The sequence below is a fragment of the Hydra vulgaris genome, chromosome 01, assembly GCF_038396675.1.
Source record: "Hydra vulgaris chromosome 01, alternate assembly HydraT2T_AEP".
In the NCBI taxonomy this organism is placed as follows: Eukaryota; Metazoa; Cnidaria; class Hydrozoa; order Anthoathecata; family Hydridae; genus Hydra; species Hydra vulgaris.
The window spans coordinates 51,016,891-51,039,122 of record NC_088920.1 but is presented as its reverse complement, the minus strand read 5'-3'; the positions used below and the strand labels follow the sequence as shown (position 1 = coordinate 51,039,122).

At 26.8% G+C, this 22,232-nt stretch overlaps 1 protein-coding gene across 14 annotated transcripts in view; it reads left to right on the top strand.

Moving 5' to 3' along the window:
• Positions 1-17,813, top strand: part of LOC100213207 (regulator of G-protein signaling protein-like) — a 49,654-nt gene extending 31,841 nt beyond the window's left edge. For 7 of the 14 annotated variants that reach the window (XM_065788513.1, XM_065788519.1, XM_065788512.1 and 4 more), the window contains 4 exons: positions 4,312-4,450; positions 9,056-9,180; positions 11,760-11,899; positions 17,640-17,813. In XM_065788513.1, the coding sequence (XP_065644585.1) occupies positions 4,312-4,450; positions 9,056-9,180; positions 11,760-11,899; positions 17,640-17,749 (514 nt within the window). In that variant the 3' untranslated portion in view covers positions 17,750-17,813. Of the gene's footprint in view, positions 1-4,311; positions 4,451-9,055; positions 9,181-9,620; positions 9,938-11,759; positions 11,900-11,973; positions 12,130-16,457; positions 16,560-17,639 lie in introns of those variants that run through there. The other 7 variants (XM_065788516.1, XM_065788514.1, XR_010635921.1 and 4 more) reach the window with 6 other exon arrangements.
• The last annotated feature ends 4,419 nt before the right edge of the window (positions 17,814-22,232 follow it).

The window sequence follows — 22,232 nt, the reverse complement described above, 5'->3', positions numbered from 1 at the left end:
AAACAAAAATAACATCAACTGATAGTATACATGTTATTAGGAATTGTTTTTAAGTATAAATTTTTTGTTTTTTATGCATAAACTTTTTGCTTTTTATGTATAAATTAATTTTTTTTAATGCATAAACTTTTTGTTTTTTATGCATAAATTTCAGTTTTTGTTTAATTAACATGGAATATTTATTGTGTACAGCAATTTAATTATAAACTGTTCTTTTCGAATCATGGTTTTCATTTAGCAAGAAATAATATTTTTATAATTAGTCATTTGTGCTACATAAATCACTAGTAATATTGTTTAGTAGAAACTTATAGTGAATTTATTATTAGTGAATTATTGTTTAGTAGAAACTTTTATTAAGTGAAAGATGACAGGATGAAAAGATGACAGGAAGATACTTAATTTATATTATAGTGTTTTCTAACAAAATTATAATGCTAAAACTACCTAAAGTAATTCATGTAAAAACTACACAAAGTAATTCATGTAAAAAGTATAAAGTTGGTAGTAAGTTGATTAGTTAACAAATGTAAAATCAATGGAACTGTTAAAACTAAGCATTTAGGAGATGACCAGGAATGTAATCCTCAAACAAATTGTAGAATTGTTAGATTTATAAAAAAGAATCCGTTTGCTTGTATCGAAATACTATTCACAAAAAAAGCAAAAAGTATAAAAAGAAAATATATTAGCAAAAGAACCAAAAAGGGCAGTTTGCAAATTCTCATAAAAATTAGTATGATGGAGATGAGTATTATGGTTGAAATTATGGAGATGTATTATGGAGATGAGTATATGGTTGAATCAAAGTTTAACCAGAGAGGTTCTGATTGTAGACAAAATGTGAGAAGACCAGTTGGTAAGCATTTAAAAACAATAAAGCATGGGGGGGGGGGGGGGAGGTATGGTGATTTCAAAGTGCTTTTCAGTATTTACAGATTTGGATCACACTAGTATATTAAAGGTATAATGGACTAAAAATGTGCCTCTATGGTGGACATTACAACAGGACAAAAATCCTAAACACACATCAAAATTTGTTAAAGCATGGTTTGATACAAATATAAATAGTGTAATACAATAAGCTGCTCAATCTCCTGACCTAAATCCTATTGAAAATAAATGGAAGCAACTTAATAATAAAGTACATTTGCATAGTAGGTTCAGAAATACACAAGAATTGTATCAAGAACTTGAAACTGTCTGGTCAAAAATAAGTTTAAATTGGTTTAGTGAGCTTATTCATTATAGATGTACTGAAGTTATTAGGATAAAGATGTACTGAAGTTATTAGGATATGCTATATGCTGATATAGATGTACTGAAGTTATTAGGATATACTATATGCTGATATAGATGTACTGAAGTTATTAGGATATGCTATATGCTGATATAGATGTACTGAAGTTATTAGGATATGCTATATGCTGATATAGATGGATATGCCATCAATTACTGATCTGATTTGTTTTTAATGGTATACTCTTAAAAGTTTCTTAAGCTTTTTAGTTAAAGTATGTTACATGTATTTACTTTCTGCAGTTTTGTACCTTACATACAGTAGTTAATTACACTATATTTTATCTAAGTTAACAATATATATATATATATATATATATATATATATATATATATATATATATATATATATATATATATATATATATATATATATATATATATATATATATATATATATATATATGTCAGCAATAAATTGCCAACCTCATTTTTCCTAATTTCAAGACCTGATATATATACACTACCCTCCATAATTGTTCAAACAAAATTAACATTAAAAGAAGATTCATTTTAATAATTTATTAATTTTTATTTCTGCATAGTTAAATAATTTAGATAATAAAAAAATAGTTTGATTCATAAAAATCATAAAGTTAACAAATTGTATATTCATATTAGTTGAAGTGGGGTTCAGTGTTTATTATTTTTATAAGTGTACTGTTTTGTTATTCACTCATTAATTGTACAATTATTAAGTTTGATGTTTATGTTAATGATTCATAACTCAATTCAATGTTTACAATTATTAATGTTTATGTGATGGTAACATAAGCAACATAAACATTAAGTTCCTGTATATTTTCCATTCCTGTATATTTAAAGAGATTTTGCTTGAATGAATTTTGATAGTTTGTTGTGCGCTAATAGTTTATTTTTTATAAATGGTTGATATTTTTCACTGATTAGTAGCCCAAAAATAAAAATTGTCTGTAGAAAAATGATCTGCAATTCACATTGTGGCAATAAAAATGTTGTTCCAAATAGTAAATAAATTAAATATTTTGACTTTGACTGTGTAAAGTATTAAAAAAAGTAAGAAGAATCTGGAAGTGTAGTAGGAAGTGAGCGAAAGTTAATTGAACTCTTTTTTCGTGAATAAGTAATCAAGTGTCGCGGGCTTAAAATTTGTTGAAGAACAAGGAAGAAAATTAAGTTTTTATAAGTGACTTTTAGCCTACAAGATCATTTGTATTTTTCAAACAATATTATAATATTGCTCAAATTATTCTTATTTTTATTATTATTAATTTGATAATTATCAAAAATTAATTTGATAATTATCAAATTAATTTTTTTTTCAAATTTAATTTTGTCGTAGATTTTTGCGTTTTTTTATTACAAAAAGATATTCTATAATGCAGTGGTTGATTATTAATTTTTTACTTTTCTTAAACAAATAAACAAAAAGCAATATAAATAATTTTAAAAAATAGAAAAAATTTTTCTAAATTTTCTTAATATAAAAAGTTTCAGTTAGAACCTTGTCAACAAAATAATAATTACTTAAACATTATGTGACAGAAAAATTACAACGTCTAGTAAAAGAAATATAATATTGCTCTGAAATTAACTTTGAATAGTTTGCCATCAATGACTGGAAATATAATTTTTGGGCTAACTTGGTAAAGTTTTAAATCTTTGATTCTAAAAAAAGATCATTTGTCAAAAGATATAAAATACCTTCAGGTATTTTTTGACAAACAAGTCAGATTTTTGGGGACCCATTCATTTTTCAAGAAGGTAGCGATACAAAGCATTAATCAATACTTTATAGAAGTTATTGAGTAAGTTTGAGAATGATCAAATATTAAATAGAATGATTTGTTCTCTCTAATCACCAGATCTCTCTCCTATCAAAATTTACATCCAGCTCATAATTTGAGGACTTTAGTTTTAGGCAACTTTTAACATCATTGAGAGAATCTCAGTTTACTTTCATGTTACTTTTAATAATACTTATGTTTGTAAATATCTGTTTACAATAATATGTAGATTTAAAAACTGTTAAGAGAATTGCCACAAGTTTTAGTTGGTTGTAACTCTTAAGAAGATATGTTTCAAATTTAATTGGATCTTCCTTTTGAGAATTGGAAAGTTCTTTCCAGCCATGATCTATTGCAATATTTTCTTTTAGTCTTTCCATGTTTTTCTAGTTCGGTTTGCAAAGTTGTAAACTTTAAAGACACAACTTTTTTTGTTTGACAAATCTATTAACTGAATTTCAAATTAAACTCTATTGATCTTTTGGAACAGTTTAAAATTTAATTTGTTGGTATTTACAGTAAAGTGTCAGTGTGTCAGTGTGTAAAGTGTTAAATGTGTCAAAAATAACAAGTAGTTTTTTTTTTCTGAACGAGTAAAAGATTGGAAAAGAGTTTTTTAATTTTTTTTCTATAGCAGTTACAAAAAAATTACATTCATTATAATAACTTTTTGCTACTCAATGATAAAAAAGTTGTATGCAGCTTGTGAGTTTCAGGTTGCTGACCCTTGCCCTAGCAAATTAAAAACTTTTTTGAAAACTCATTTTGAGGTCCCCAAAATTTTGGGGTCTTAGGCTGCGGTCTAGTTGGCCTATCAGTAAATTTGGCTCTGTCTGAAGCTCTGCAGCTCCCAATTTTAGTATGACATTATCAATTACATTTTATGCTCATCTATGTATGCAAAGATGTTTGTGTGTGTGTGTGTGTATATATATATGTATATATATATATATATATATATATATATATATATATATATATATATATATATATATATATATATATATATATATGTGTATATATATATATATATATATATATATATATATATATATATATATATATATATATATATATATATATATATATATATATTATATATATATATATATATGTATATGTATATAATTTTTTTTGTATGTATATTTATTTTGTATATATAAATATATATGCACACACGCACACATATTTATTTATGTAAAAAATTTATTTTACATGTGTATATATTTAAATTTCATATCCTTAGATACAGAGATTTTAGTGATGCAGTAGTTGAATGTGCAAAGTTAGGGAACTATTCAAAGGATGATGAGTTGGTTGTTGTCAAGAAAGCTTATGCAATTATAGACTGTTTCGTTAACTCTCTGGTCGCTCCAACTTTGCAAGTATATTGTTTATTTTTAATTAAAACAATTTAGGAACTTTTTTAATATTAATAAGTCTGCTATTATCCCCACATGTCACAATCATTGTTATTTTTATAATTATTTTTATTATTACCATCATCAACATTACTGTCACTATGATGATGATGATGATGATGATGATAATGATAATGATAATGATGATGATGATGATTATCATCATCATCATGATCACCATCATCATTATGATTGTCATCATTATAATCATTATTGTCATAGCCGTTGTTGTCAATATCATCATAAACGTGGTAGTGGTGTAGCAGTAGAGTGCTCGCTTCATAAGTTTGAGAAGTTCTAAATTCGATCCTTGCAACATTAAAGTAGTTAGTCACCTCCCCAGGGTCTTTTTGGCCTTGTGGAGGTGAATAACATTTAAAGAAAAAAAATCATAAACACCTGTTAAATACATTTTTCTGGGATTTCAGACCAAGCTAGTAATAAATATTTATATATATTTTAAAATTTTTATTTTATGTGTCCCTTGTCACTGATGGCATGATATATACCTAGAGCTTGCTTCAAACCCTAAATCTCTTTCTTTTAAAGCAAACACTCTAACCACAGCGCCACAGTTATTTATAACTAACTTGTTTATTTTTATTTTTACTACTTAATTTTTTTAATATTACTTTATTTTTATAAATTATGTAATAAAAACAAACAATAGTTTAAAGTTTTTTTTGTTAATTTTAAATAAAATTGAAATACAGTGACTTTCAAAAATATAATGTTGCTTAGATTTTTTAACAATTACTTAAATTATTTTATACTTTTTTTAAAAAATAAAAAAAGTAAATAATAAAATAAATAACATTTTAAAAATATTTTGGTATAATATATAATTAATATATATAATAAAAATTTTGGTAGCAAAATCAATCAAAAAGAGAATCAAAAAATATCAAAAGTAAAAGATTACACAATTCAATTAATTCAGTATTTTGCATGACCATCACTTTTTTTTATGCAGGCTCGAATACATTTTAGCAAAGATTCAATTAGATGCATACTTAACTCCTTTGGAATTTTGTTCCAAATTTTTTTCCAGTGCAAGTAATTAATTTGTAATTTATATTTCAATTGAAAAAAGCAAGTTGAAATTTTCAGGATTTTTGTATAATTGATTTAAGAATTATTAAGTTTAAATTAATTGACTTTATAATTTTGACACATTTTTCATATTACCATTAATTTAATCAGAAAGGATAAATAGGTCCGATAAGTGTTATATATCAGTAGAAAGTTAATTGATTAATAAATTAGTTAAAACACAGAAGTTAAAAAAAGTTTTTTTAACTTCTGTGTTTTAACTACTTATTATTTCAAAAATTAAATAAAAGATAATTTATTAGCCGTCAAAAAAAATCTTAGTGACCTTATATTTTTTGAAGCTACAATAGTATGTATCAGTTTCAAAATATTTAAAAAAATGAAAATTTATTTACTGACAGTGTATAAAAACCATTATATGTAAAGTACTATTAGATTACTTAAGTACATATAGAAAATATTTTTTAAATTAACAACCACCCTATTTCAAATTTTATTTTTTATTTTTTCCCTTGAAACTGTTTATGAACAAAAAAAAACAGACAATTTACAACAACAACAAGCTCTTATTTGTTATATTGTTCATTTATTTTTATGTTTAAAATAGAGGTGCCACAAATATTCGACAACTATTTGATATTTGGTAACATTTTATACTATTTGGTATTCGGCCAAATATTGTAAACTATTTAAACAAATCACATTAGAAAAGGATTATATTAATATATATATCTATAAATAGTATCATAAAAGATTAATCAAATAATAAATATATTATATATATAAGATTCTATTAATCACAAAATTTTTTTATATAAAATAAGTTTAAAACTTGAAATTTATCAGTGGTAAATTATGATTAATGAAAATTTTTTTTTTGGCATTTGTTGATAGCAAACAATTCCACTTTTCCTCATAAATAATACCTGCTTCCAAAAATAGCTGTTCTCTATATACACTATTGCCATGAGATGATAATTAAATCTTAGCAAATTCTGTTAGACTTGGATATTTTCTTGCATTAGTGCATTAGTTGGTCACCACTTGTAATGGTCTGCTTTCTGATCTTGGTGAACAGTTTTCATGAATAAATCAATTTCGTTTACTGTTGAACTTTTTTGTTCCACATTTTCATCTGTGTGCGTGTTTTCTATAACGACTTTTTCAAAACAGTTCCAGAAACTATTATGTATCTCAATTGTTTTATTCATTTTCATTGACATTTTTTTCTTCCAAAGTGGAGATAAGTCATCATCGGTGCTACTAGACTCTTCAAAACTTTTTTTCAGAGCTTCTAAACGAATTTTTTGTTTTGTGTTTTTACTATACCCAAGAAATTAGTTTTAAAGAGTGAGTCAAGAAAAGTTGCAACCAGATATTTGTCATTTTCATTAAAGTTAAACCGCGCTTCAAGTTCAGATTAAAGCAAAGATCTCATTGTTGATAAATTCAGTGTTCTCTATGCTGTCTCTTCTTTTCCAAGGTATTTTAACAAAGCGATAACATGTGAAATATAAATACCTCAGAAATGCAAGAAATACCTGAGCTGGTTATTTTTGTAATTTCTTCAAACAGCTTGAGAAGTTTGATACATTGTTCCATTAACTCCCATTAAGCAGGCGTTAAATTGTTTAAAGAATCATGGTTAGTTACATACGAGACAGATCGCTTTTGCTCTAACAATTGCTCCATTAAATAGTATGTTGAGTTCCAGCGTGTCCATACGTCTTCTATTAATTGGTGGTCTGACACAGGTCTCTCGTACAGCTTTTATCATATTGGCTCCACTGTTATAGACAAGGAAGTGGATCTTGCTATGTGAAATGCTCTATCTTTCTGCAATAGCATTGAATTCTTTTGCAATATTGGTACCAGTATGTGAACCAGAAAATGCCATGTTCAAGAATAAAATCTATCCAATGCGCAGTAAAACTTAAGAAACTTTGTTTTTTGTGCTGACATGTCCACATGTCAAATGTTACGGATACTGATATTGGTTGTGAAAAACTAGCTTCAATTTAGTGCAAATTCTATTAAATATATCAGGAATAATTTTCTCAGTCATTCAGAGTTCTGAAAACTGTTTCTTTTTTAACATACCTGTTACTGCTGGTACATTAGAGTTGGTATAAGTACGTGAACCGTCACTTTTGCTCCCTCTTGGCAGAGTTCAGTTAACTTAGCGTACTGCTCAGAATGCTTGTTTTAAAGGTAGTTTTTCAGAGAAGTTGTAGCTGGAAACAAAAGTATTTAAACTTAACTTAGAGTAATTAATGTACCTACTGTGCAAAAAAAAAATAGGAATAAAAAAATCACCAGCATAAATAATTAGTTTAATTAAAACATTTTTAATTAGTTATAATATACATAATAGTTTTACTTGCTTTCCTTCCTTCGCCACCACGCAAGATCTTGCTTTTACATAGCAAACAAACTGCTAGTTTATCGTCTTCCCTACAAATTTCATAGTATTTCCAAGTTGGTGATTTTTTATTAAAAGATGCCATTTTTAAAGCTTTTTGCAAACAAAAATTTGAAATAACACAATTTTTGTTACTTATTGTAGTTTTTCAATCAAATACGAAGTCTTTTATGTTCACTAAATTGACAGTTTTTAATAAAAATTTTTGAGGTCTGTAATTTAAAAAAAATTTTTGAATTTGTAAATGCATAAATTGCATTTAGTAAATTTAATTTATTTATTTACAAATTCTAGTGACAATTTATATTATAAATATATTAACAACTAATATAAATCACGAACAACACGATTACCTCTAAATGTTCTTAAGCTTTTACTATTGGTTTACACTTATTGTGTATCGTACGAAGCGGGTATTTATTGTGTTATTGTGTGTTATCTTACGAAGCGGGTATTTATTGTGTTATTGTGTGCTATCTTACGAAGCGGGTATTTATTGTGTTATTGTGTGTTATCTTACGAAGCGGTTGCAAGAAATACAACCTATAAAAAACAAAGTTTGATGTAACAAATAATCAACAAATAACATGCCCAAACACGCAAATAAAACAAATACATGTAATTACCCATAGCGTAATTACCCATAGTGTGACTACGGTATTCACTTTACTAATGCAGATTGGAAACTGTCACCCATGAAATTATCAAAGTGTTACTGAATATTTGGTTATTTGGCAGAGGAAAGCCGAATATTCGGTATTTGGTATTCGACAAAATCACTATTTGTCGCATCTCTAGTTTAAAACAGTCAAAGTTTTGACAAACATAAAACAAAGGTTTTCATTTTATGAACTTTTATGATGATTATTAATACTTTTATTTTATGATTTTTTTTTATTAATTGTTTTATATATTTAATAGAATACTATAAAATAGAGTTCATTAAGTTTCATTTTATGAACTCTAGTCTAGTTCTTTTTATTAATTATTGTTTTTCTAGCTTATTTTAGTGCTAAAATAACAGGAATGATAATGACTGGGTGTTTTACCTTGCATTAATCTTTTTTATTTCTTTTTTTTGTTTTTGAATACAGATAAATATTTCTCGTGAGCAAGCAGAAACAATAATGACTTTGGCTGCAAACGGTATCATAGAAAGAGGTCTTTTTCATGATGCTACTCTATCAATATTTACTTCTCTTTTTTATTTTTGGAAAAAGTGAGTTGAAGTAATCAATTTTTCAAAAATAATTTAATTATTTTTAAAATAATTTAATTATTTTTAAAATAATTTAATTATTTTTAAAATAATTTAATTATTTTTAAAATAATTTAATTATTTTTAAAATAATTTAATTAGTTTTAATATAATTTAATTAGTTTTAATATAATTTAATTATTTTTAAAACAATTTAATTAGTTTTAATATAATTTAATTATTTATAAGATAATTTAATTATTTTTAAAATAATTATTTTTAAGATCATCATTTTTTATATGATTATAAAGTTTGAGTAATTATTTGATTATTATTTTAAGTTGTTATTTAAAACAGTAAAACATTTTGATTAATGATTTGTAATTAATTGAATTATATTAAACAAAGACTAAAAAATTTAGATTTATTTTTATATTATTTTATAAATTTTTTTAATTTAGTAGTTTCATGAGTTAATGTATATAAACCATAAGGGACACAGTGTAAGAGCTGTACCCTCATTACTGATTGAAAAAGTTGGATAGCCACTACTAAGAAGGCACAAGCAAAAACTCATATGTAGAATCAAAAAAATCTAGCGTTTATCATCTTATGCAGAAAACCATCTAACACAGGTCTTCAACAAGACACCAGACATTTAACAGATAGTGGCTTATACTATTCAAATAACCAGATTCTGACACTTAATGATGTCAGTGTATAAAACAGAGTATATGAGTCAACCGATCTTGTTTGGCTCACTATTTTAGGAAAAGATGTAAGTAAAGACCAACCAATTACTGAATAATTGGTTGGTCCCAATAATTCAGTAACATCTCAATGATGGTAAATTTATATTTTGGCCCATTTTAGACTCGTTACTCACTGCTAAATCCGTCACATATTGGCTACAAGCACTAATATTACCACTGGTACCAAAAACTGTGAATCCGACAAATGTGCCAGAACCATGTTTTATTGGAGATTTATTGCCAATTTTAATATTAAAATTTTTCTCTTGTATGCTTAATACAAGAGGGACAGATGGGTGGGGGTGAATTTTAGTTCATATTTAATAAACGGGGGTGGGATGGGGGGGGGGGGGGTCTTAATAAAAAAGTGAGTAAGAATTTTTTACAGTACTGGAATAAAACAATTTAATTTATTAATTAATTGTGGCTTGCGGTCAAAGACGTATTTTTTAACAGCTGTTCCATCATAATTTCAATAGGATTTAATATGCTTATATAAGTTTTATAGAATATTGAGAAATAAACGAACATCTCGTTTTTGACAAATCGAGATTTACAAGATTTTTTAAAGTTTCTTTAAACTGAAAGTTATTATTCTTATAAGTGATTGAAATATATTTTTTCAGATTTTTTTTTTTTTTTTTTGATAAAAAAAAAAAAAAAGTTAATAAATGGGAGGGTAGGGGGGTTAACAAGCTTAGGGCGGGTGGTAAAAATTTCCAAAAATTAACACATTTTCCTCCCGTATATTAAGCACTTAAGAGTATATATAGATGGCTAACAATGTTTACTAACTGGAAATTAAGATCAAGTGTTGCCTGAGATGCAGCGCAAATTGCGAACTCTTCATAAGAAGCTTATTGTTGCAACTTTAAGTAAGAAAACAGATGTCAAGGTTTTACAAAAAATAACTTCAATGACTCTAAATAGAAATTAAATACGCTGTTATGGAGTTATAAGATTTTTTTAAATTTTTATCAGTAAACGCTTGTAGCTTTAATGGTTTTTTATTTAACCAATAGTTTGTGAAATAAAATTATAGTGAAAAAATAATTTTTATGAGACGCATGATACTTATCATTTTAAACTTTACATTTTTATTTATTCTCTGTATTTGTTATTGTTGGAACATTCTTATCTAGAATATTTTATTGATGTTTTATATTTGATAAGGGGTCGTCCATAAAAACTTCACTCCTACACAACGACCCCTAAGATGCTAATTAATAATAAATAATAACAATTGTTTTTTTGTTAATCATTCTTAACCTGTTTATGATTTGTTTTTGTTTTTTTAATACATTTTTTTTTAAATTTAAAAGTGCTATTATGGATGCAATTTTAAGGAATGTCACCATTTTTTTATGTTTTCTTTTTTCAACATCATTCAACAAGAATTTTTTATTATACTCTCTTTTCAAACTTTGATTCCAATATTGCACGTCCTGCAGGTTGAAGAATGGGATGGAATTTATAGGATAGGCACATTTTAGCATACATGCATAGACTCGTATATTATGCCATAAACAGAGTGAGTGTAGACTATGATAATGTTATATAATAAAACTTTGATGTAAAAAAAAAATAATTTAGAAATTCTATTTTTATTTTCAATAATGTTTGAAACAAGTTAATTATACATAAAAAAAAAACTTTTTATACATAAATTGAAATTACATTCATTTTTTAGTGTCCGTATTGTATAACCAAAGTTATGTTTTATAATTTTATTTTATAGTTGTTTATGAATAGATTACAATCAAATATTTACCAACTTGCACTGTTTTATATATTACTATTATATTATCAATTATTATTTTGTATTGTGTTACATAACATACTTGTTAGGTTTTGTACTTTTCGTTTTGTGCTTCCGAACTTGATTCTGCCAAAGGAGAAGACACAAAGAAATGATAGATCTGCAAAAATTGCTCTCAAACAAGAAGCGCTAAAGTTGAATAAGTTCAAAAAAGTTTCTCTTCCAGAAGGTTTTTTAATGTTGTATATTTTTATATTTTCTCTTATATTTTCTGCAAATACAATATTATTTTTTTGTGTGTAGGTCTGTTTCCTGGTTTTACTTAGATTTTAGTTGTGAATGAGACGTAACAGGACTTTCAGATCGTTACAGTTTTTGTAGATTTTTAAAAATCTGTAATCACTTTTACAATAATTTTAATCAGAAAATAAAAAAAAATAAAAAAACAGCAAAAAAAAACAACATAAATCCTCCTCAAACTTTATTTTAGTTCTTTGCACAAACTTTTTAAACAAAATTTACATTTTTCTACACCAAAAACATAATATATAAAACAGTACAATTTATTATGTCTGTGTTTATCATGTCTGTATTAATTATTTATGCATTAATTATGTATGTAATAGTTATTTATTTATTAACTATATATGTATTAACTGTGTATTGATTAAACTGTATTACTGTATTATTAATTACAGCTGTGTCGAAAGCAAATTTTCCAATATTGATCTTTACCCTTATTATTTTCTTGATACTAACGCCAATACTACCGGTACCAAATTAAAAGCAAATAAATTTTTCCTTTGTTTCAAAAACACAACACACTACAAAAAAATATCAATGAAACAATTAAATCAACTATTTTTATGTTGATAAACATAAAAATAGTTTACTATTAGCTGCTTTAAATAAAACAATTTTTATTTGAAATGTACAGATTTACTCTATTACTAAAGAGTCTTTTCCAAAAAGGTGGAGAGCTTAGTGCTTTCCAAAAAGGTAGAGAGCTTAGTGCTTATTATTAGCTCGACCAAAAGTAAAAATTGGATCTTGTGTGATTGCCAGCATTCATAAGGATATCCATTTTTGTCTTTTAGTTCACTATTTAAAATTAAAGTCAGCAGTCAACCACCTGTTAAGATATAAGTTCTTCAAAACTTCATAATCAAGCTCAAAAAAGCTTTTTCATATTTTCACTCATTCCACTCTTTTGGTCCGATTCACTTTCGCTAATTGAAGAGTTTGTCAAATTTTTTTCTTTATATAATAGTCTTTTTTATCTTATTCAAACTTAGAATAAGATAAAAAAACTTAAATTTCTAAGTTTTTTTTTTTTAAAAAAAAAAAAAGCAAAAGGAAAGATAAGTTAAAAGTGTATGGTGTTTTTTATATAGTGTTGTGGTCACCTTTGTATTGTTTAAATCTATTTTTTATCAAATCAATAGAGCAAAGAGCTTACTCTCTAGACCACCTATTATTTCATTACTTTAAGTTTAAATTTATATTTTCATTAAACCGTAAAATTAACTATTTCTTGGCTCCTTTTCTTTTTTGAAGAATTCTGAATAATTATCAAAAAATAAAAGCATATAGGAAACAAATTTAAACAAAATGCACAAAAAAAACCTTGCACCATCATATATATAATAATAAACTAATAGTTCTGAAGCCCCCACTGCATCCGTGATGTAGTGGCTATTTTAATAAAGGTACAGTTCTATAACTTAATTTAATGTTTATGTGGCCGGTGGATCAATAGGTTATCGAACTCTGTGGGTGGTTCCATTAATTGCTTTTGAAGATTTCCTTGTGAAATCAACTGCGTATAAAAGGTGCCCATGTTAAAGTTTTTTGTTTTCATTGTAGAAGCCACATAAAAAGCTTTTTAATACAAGTTTGAGTTTGATTAGCAAATAAGAAGCAACCGCATAGTTTATTGATTAGGGTGTCGTACACTATTTATGATTGAGTCAAGTTTAATATTAAATTAAAAATATGAGGACAAAGTTTTATAAGAATTTCTGAAAACATTAAACAAAACAAACACTAAATTGTCCTTATCAATTAATTATCCTTTACTAATTATTTTAGTTTATGAAAATTCTTTATTGCTCTACTTCTTGGATTTATGTTTCTGCTCAAGTTGACCGAGTCAATTGTTATCTTTATTGTTATCTCTCAGCCATTATTATGTTATTGGTGACTTTAATGCTCATCACACTAAGTGGCTTGAAATTCTAGTTCTTTCTGGCTCTAAAACTAAATTTATTTTGTTTTTATCAATCTCTTAATCAGATAAGTAATTTTGTGACTGGTTTTCTTGACAACCCTAATCATTTCTCTTCACATCTTAACTTGTTTCGAACCCTTCGATGATTCCTCTCTCAAGGCTATAAGACAAAACTAATTACTATCCGAAGATTTTTTTCTTTAGTAACGTGTAATAACTAAAAATCTGGTTTAAACTAAAAATTATATATTTTTTTAATGGAATGATCAGTTTGATTAACTTCAAAAGTATAATAACAAAAAAAGTTTGAATAATAAAATAAAATAATGAAATTAAGTTTTTCATGCCATAACGATTTAATAGAAAAGCTGTGAAGAAAAATGTAATTTTAGTTTTATTAATTAAATTTAAGACTTAGCTAACTGAAAATTTTGTTTTTTATTAAATTTAGAATATATTGAATTTTTTTTTTAATTTTTATGTGAAGAGCTAATGGGGAAAATTTTGTCGCAAATGAAAGCAAATAACATATTGTAGTAAAATAATATCGAGTGTATCCTTCCTTAGATTTAATTACAGCCTGAATTCTTTCAGGAACACTATTCAATTTGCGGCATTCCTCGGGTGTAATTGAGTACCAAACCTCTTGTACACGAGCCCAAAGTTCATCCTTATTCTTAGGTGGAGTAGGAAAGTTGTAGACCCGTTGTTTAACTTTTGCCCATAAATTTTAGAGTGGGTTAAGATCAGGGCTTTGTGCTGGCCAGTCAACGACTTTCAATTTCTTCTTGTGAAGGAATTTAATGGTCTTATCAGCCTTATGCTTGGGGTCGTTGTCTTGCATGAACATCATGTTACATACAGTTCTGCTCCATTTTTGAAGGGACTTGAAATATCCGACCTTAAGGATGTTGATATAGTCATCAGCGTTCATTATTCCATTATTTTTTCACTAATTCACCGACTTCACGAGCACAGAAACATCCCCAAAACAAGAGTTTTCCTCCGCCATATTTAACGATTGGTGTAAAATCTTGAGCACTTAATGGTGAATTAAGTATATCTTATACCATCTGATCCAAACATATTAGTTTTACTTTCATCTGTCTAAATCCAGTCATAAAAGTCATCAAAAGTCATATGTGCATGAAGTTTAGCATAATTTAAACGAGCTTGGCGGTGATGAGAAACTAACAATGGCTTCTTGATCTTTCTTCTGGATCAAAAACCAATTCTTTTGAGCTCTCTATTGACTGTCCGCACTGAAGCATGAGTCCCATAGCTGTTATTTATTAAATTAGTAACATCCTTTGCAGTTTTGGTCTCTTGGTGTAAACATTTTCTTTCGACCACTTTTAGGCTTATTTACTTCTAAATTATTGCACAATTTGATTTTATATATGAGATTATGAGACTTTCCGAACTTAGCAGCGATTTCACGATGAGATTGTCCGGATTTAAGCCTTTCCACAATATTTTTTTCAAGTTCAAGATTTATTTTCCTTATGATGATAATAACAATACTTTTTTTATGTTTTGTAAGCAAAATCAAACTTTAAATAATATTTAATCGTTAAAAATCTGTGAAAAGTTGATAACTCAATCATTTTAGTCATAAGGCTCGTATGCCTAATTAACTGTGGACAAATATGTTAATTGCTTTCATTCGCGACAAAATTGTCACCATTAACTTTTCACATAAAAATTAAAAAAAAAAGTTCAATATCTTCTAAATTTAACAAAAAGCAAAATTTTTAGTTAGCTAAGTCTTGAATTTATAAAAATAAAATTTCATTTTTCTTCACAGCTTTTTTATAAAAATATATACAAAATATTTTTTTGTTCAAACATGGTGACAATTTTGGCACATACTGTATTTGTATATGTACGGTTGTGATACACTGAATCGACATTTTGTCTTGCGACCACTTCCAACTTTTCTTTTTGGTCCTATAATGTTTTATATTCTTTTGAGTTTTTTATACATAGTAGATTTTGGTATGTTTTCTATTCAAAAGTTATTTACCATAAAGCTTTTATTCTCATCTGGATGCAAATCAAAAAATGCACTCATTTTCTAAACAAATCTTCATCATAAGCTTTTCTTCCATTTTTAAATATAACAAAATCAAAAAGTTATTATTAATACATATAAAGAGTTAAATTTGTAACTAAATAGGTATGAGGGCAAGTTTATTAAATTGTTCCTTTATATTTTTATAGTTAATAAAACTTTGTCCAGATTTTTAGTTTTCACATATTATAATGACTGATCGTTAAAAAGGGTAATCAATTGTTAGACACACAACCCACTCTAGTTTCTATTTCTAAAATTATTTTTCATTTTGAACCTCCATAGTTTGTGGTTCGTATTCGCTAGAAAATGACATCTATGGTTCCATTTTTTTTATTCTAAAAATTTCACTGCTCACTTTAGTTGTCGCCTTGTTAGTCTTTATACTATTGATACCTAAGTCTTTATTTAACAAACTTCAAATATTTCATCTTAAGTTTAACTAACTTTTGAATCAAATTAAATGTTTGACAATTTACATAGGTATTCTCGATCTAATGCTGACTCAATAACTGTTATAAAAGTTCTGTTGTGCATAAGCTGAGTGGAGCATTAGGAAGCAATTTAGCCAGGTAGAAACTATATTTATATAGATCTATCTAAATTATATTTATTGATTATTAACTCGACACAATCCAATAACTTATTGTTTAAAAAAAAAAAAAATTCTTAGCAACAAAAGAAGTAATTATTCATTTCAAAACAACAAATGAAGAGAACAAAAATAATTAACGAAAATAACTTATTAACAATTTAAAACAGGTAGTTTTGAATCTGATCTTATTCTGTGACAGCTTGGGACTTGTAATGGCTGATGAGCTTTAACCAAAAAGAAACTCAATTCTCTACTACTAATAATTACCACCATTGCTTTCTTTTAAAATCCATATATACAATCTGTTGCAAATCTGTAAGGGTTACCTCTTAGTGTTGTATCTGTAAGGGTTGCCTCTTCTTGTTGTTTTTGCTATTTTCTTATTATTAATTCCATTCTCTACCTTTTCTTTCTGTGCTACTTCATTCGTTCTACAGACATATTTATGAATGGAATTTGAACTCAAAGAGTTTGTCTATAGTTATTTGGTTTTCTAAATTATATTAAATCATGAATTAGAGCATGAGCACTTTATGGTTCTTCTTGTTTTATCCCTCTTCTTGTTATTTTTGATATTTTCTTATTCCTAATTTATTCTAGTATTTTCAGTATTATTTTTATAAAATTAGATAGATTCACTTGCTTATTTTTAACAGGTCAAGGAGAAAATGGCTCTTTCTTATTTGTTTTTTCCCTTTTTTCAATGATTTTTTTTCTTTAATTATACTTAAAATTCCTCTTTTTTGTGACAAACCATGAAACTTTTTAAATATTGTTATACTAAATTTAAATTCCGCATTCTGCATTCTGGAAAATAAAAAGAATATTTTTACTTTGGCTTTAGCATTATGACATTATAGTAATACATTACTATGTATGTATTACTATAATGTCTACTACTAATGTTTTGATTATTTTCAATTTGATAAGTTTTAGTTTGAATGTAGCACTTAAAATTAAATATTTATCATTAAATAAAAAATGTGTATACTTTTAATTATGTTGTTCTTTGATGCATAAATTATACAATTTTAAATATTTTGTTCATGAATAGGATTTTTCATTTCTAGACGAAGATTGCTCAAAAATAATGTTTTCATTGCAGTTCGGTTTACGCATTGCCCGTGTTCGTGAAGGAAAGCGAGCAAAAAGCGATAAAAAACTTTTCGGAGTAAATTAAAATTATCTTAAATTTCAACTTGTTAAAGTGTGTTGTTATGAAATAGAATGAACATGACAACTTCTTATTGTCTCATTATTTCTAATTTTGATTTATTTCTACGCTTTTTTCAAAGGTTTTCTTTTTAGAGTTAAAGTTATTTTTACTTAATGGATTTTTAAGCCAACCTTTTCAGACCTTTTCTCAAGGTTTCTATTTAATGTTACCATTAAATAGAAAACATTGGGAACCAAATTAAAAGCTGTATATATATAATTAAATGAATAAAAACAACTTTTAATGGAACTCCGAATTTCATGCCTTTCGCAATCATCGGCCATTGAGTATAATTCGTAACGTAAAAACCGAGAGGTTGAAAGAGCGCGAATTTCATAAGTACAAAGTGTTGCAAAAACTGACATAAGTGCGAACTGACATAAGTGCGAACTGGCACAAGTGCGAAGCAGTTGTAAAAACTGGCACATGTGCAAACTGGCATAAGTGCGAATTGACAAAACTCCACTGAATAAATATGCAAACATTGGCATAAGTGCGAACTGTTACAAAAACTGACACAAGTGCAAACAGGCGTAAGTGTGCCGAATAAATTTGAAAACATTGGCATAAGTGCAAACTGGCATAAGTGCGAAGCAGTTACAAAAACTGGCATAAGTATACCAAAAGAATTTGCAAGCATTGCCATAAGTGCGAATTGGCATAAGTGCGAACTGGCATAAGTACGAAGCAGTTACAAAACTGGCATAAGTGCACCAAAAAAAACTTTATTTTTGAATTCGAGATCTCCAGAACCTACAGTGGCTTGGTATATTCTTACTTGGTATATTCTTACAAAGACATTGGTTATTTAATAGGCATATTTTTTTGTCTATGCAGTTGCGTTGCTTTGATGTTATAATTTCATTGCATTGTAAAATCTTGTTGTTATGTACATTTATTAAAGACTTGGCTTTAGGCATGCAACTATAGCTAACTTTAGTATAGTTTCGATTAAAAACTTTTATGAAGTGTCCTATAGGAAAGTGTAGGTCAATTAAAGCTAAGAAGTGGTTTCCAATTTTAGTTTCAACATTTTTGTTAAACGGGGGGTTGTACCATATAATTTTACGTTTGCGATTTTTTTTTTTAATTTTGTTTATTTGCGGTTGGTAGGTTTACAATATGGTTGGTAAGATCTGTTAATTAGGCTTAATGTTACATCAAGATAATTGACAACTTCAATATTACATTTGATGGAGATAAGTAGGTTGTTACTTTTAAAAATATGCGTAAAATGCATTTTAATTTTTTCCATTTGTTGGCCGCTTTTGTTTTCAAAAATAGCCAGCCCGTCGTCACGATACAAGCCAAAAATTATTTTTATCATAATGTTGAGAGAGCTGAAACAATATAAAAATACCAACTAGTCAGTTCCATCAAATGTTCCCATTGTGTCATCAAATAATCCGCCTCTTTTCTTTATCCAGGCTTCAATCCAAAATTAAAGATTTTCTTGCATGATACATTAATTTTTTATTGTCATCATTTATTATAACATGTTGTTCGGCGAAACTGATTGCATTGGTAGGAGTGTTTTCACTAACAGATGTGTAAATCATTAATTTGTGAAGGTGTTTATTTTTGATTTTTATAAACCAATCTATAACGAATTGGGTGCTTTGCCATAGATTCAACTGTAGTTTATTTTTTAATTCATGAATAATTTTTGATAAAATGACTTTACTAGTTCTTCCTACCCCATTTTTCGATGTATTTGAAAGACGAACCAAAGGGTTGTTAATGAAATTTTCCTTATGGTCTTTTAAAGTGAAAAAACAGCCGGATAATCCGTTTATCTCAATATTGTTATACACTTCATGGTGGATTGAAAGGTTTTTTCTTCCTTATTTATTTTATCTTTTAATTCTGGCATCGATTTTTTGTCGGTAGAAATAATTGCGTTTGTTAACAATTCGTTGTATTCATTTTTTTATATAATTTATATAAATTAAATGTTTTGTCTGCCTTTAATAATGTTTTATGCAACGTACGTAAAGATTATAAGTCTTTTTTCATATTATCTTGAAACTTGCAGTTTACATTGCAAAATTTTATTGATTTAACTAAGCTTATAAGATCTTTTTTGAAAGAACGTGTTTCATTTATTTGTGGTGGGCATTTTGATGATTTGATTCCTAGTCTGTGTAATTTAATTCATTTCTTGGGTAGTTATTTATGAAATAGAACGCCTTTCATCTCATTTGTTTAGCAATTTTAATTTTTTTTTTTTTGCAGATGGAATTGGTATATTTTTGATTGAATATTTCAAGTTTATTTTTTCCATTTTGCCGACGACTTAAGTAGAGTGCTTAACTAGAAGGAGCAAATTTATACATAAAAAGATAATGTATTATTATGGTATAATAATAATATTAACACAAATACTCATGCAACTTTTGATGGACTTTTTTGATGAATATAAATATTGCTCTATTATTTAATAGTATTGAGCACTCTTAAACGCACTAGAGTATTTGTATTATTATAATCATACCATAATAAAACATTGTCTTTAATCTTTAATGTATGCTTCAAGTAATATTACTACAGGTATAACCGTTTCACTGTCACAGAAACTCCAGGCTGCTGTCACTTTGATTACTGATGACGCAAGTCTTTCATTAATGTAACCATTTATTGTAAAATTTTAATTTGTTCAAAAAGTTTAGGAAAATTTTTTTCCTTAAACTTTATTTTTCTTATCGCATCCAATTCAGTTTAAGATGCTCACGTCTGTTTATTCTTAACAAAAAAATACCTTCACTCTCCAAAGGAGGTTTCGTATCGTACTTGTAATTGAATTGGAGCTAAATACGCTCTGTTAACTGTTAACTTGGTCAATGGGGATTTTATTAATTAATTATGTTTAACCTCACTTAAATCTCTTTAAATTTTTTGTATAAATTTTAAATTATTATCAAAGTTAATCTGATATAAAAAACGCCATGAAAAACTTCCAGGTAAAGATTAAAAAACCATACACGTAGTATTTAGAATACAAAGTATTTCACTTAACAAAGCTGCTCAATAATTATTCTTACCAATAGTAACTCTTTACAGACATGTGTATGTCATAGGTGAAATAATTGGCAGTGATTCAAATCTGAGATTTGTGCTTGAATTGACCTTAGTATCATTAATTTATACGCTAGGGACTTTAGGACAACTTACAATGACGTTATTTCACTAATTATTGACTATTTACAAGAATAAGGTCAATCTTATCTGTATTCCAACGGTATACCAGGGAGACTATGATGTAAGCTTTTTTTTATAAGCAAAAAAGTCATAAGTTGAGTATCAAAGCCATTAACTAAGCCCAGCAAACATTTTTTATTGTAGATTTGCCGTTGGCTTATATAAGTCTTTTGAGCGGTTTGTTGGAGTTTTTCTCATCAGTGGCAACCGCTTTAAATGACCAGCCGATACATTTTGACATGCTAATAATGGCTAGTCATCGGCTCGCTACTTTTGGTGGCTGCCACTAACGGTCTACTAAGTCACCAATGAGCAAAGCTCAATGGACAGTGGACCATTACAGTGAACTGCTTAAAGGTCCATTGAAATTCTGCTACAGAATGTTTGCAAAGAATTGTTATATTTCATCACTCAAAGCTGCTTCTTGCACGAATGAAATAGTAGCAAAGTATTTCAATTCAATGCAAACCGAAGTCAACGTTGAGGTTGTGAACAAAAATACATTATTTTATTATTGGAATTTTATAAAAATTGGCTTCTCCAGTGATTAAAGTTGGTAACAATGGTTGGTTACAACAAAAAAATCAACAACAAAAATTTACTGTTGAAAATCGCATCAATGCTGCAGGTAAATTTTCTGGTGTCATACATTATCTGTGATATTTTCTAAAATTTTTCAACAAAATATTTTTTTAAAAAATTAGTTACTGGCTGTAGCTTAGTAACATTTTACTAAGGAGTATGTCCAACTTACATACACATTTTGCCTTTTTTTTTTTTCAAAACACATATTGCGTTCAAGGATGTTAGAAAACAATATAAAACTACACTTTACAACTTAAAATAATTTTGATCTCAAAAAAAATTATATATATAAAAATCAATTATATACATAATTGATTTTTATATATATAATTATATATAAAATTTATATAATAAATAAAACATGTTTAAAAAAATTATTTTAAAAAAACTTAAAAATATTGACTTTTTTATTTTCATCTTAAAAGCAACAGTTTTTTAGGGGATTATATCTGAAAAAAATACTTTTATTTAAATTGATTATTATTTTTTTATTATTTATCATCATAAAAATCATTTCCAACCAAACTTTTGAATTAAAAAAATTAGACCTTTACTTATATGCATTAGATCTCTTGATAGCATGGCAATATCTTTAACAAAAACTTTCACTAACTCTCGTTTTAAATTATTTGGGCTTGCTTCGCTAAGACAAACTAAATATCTG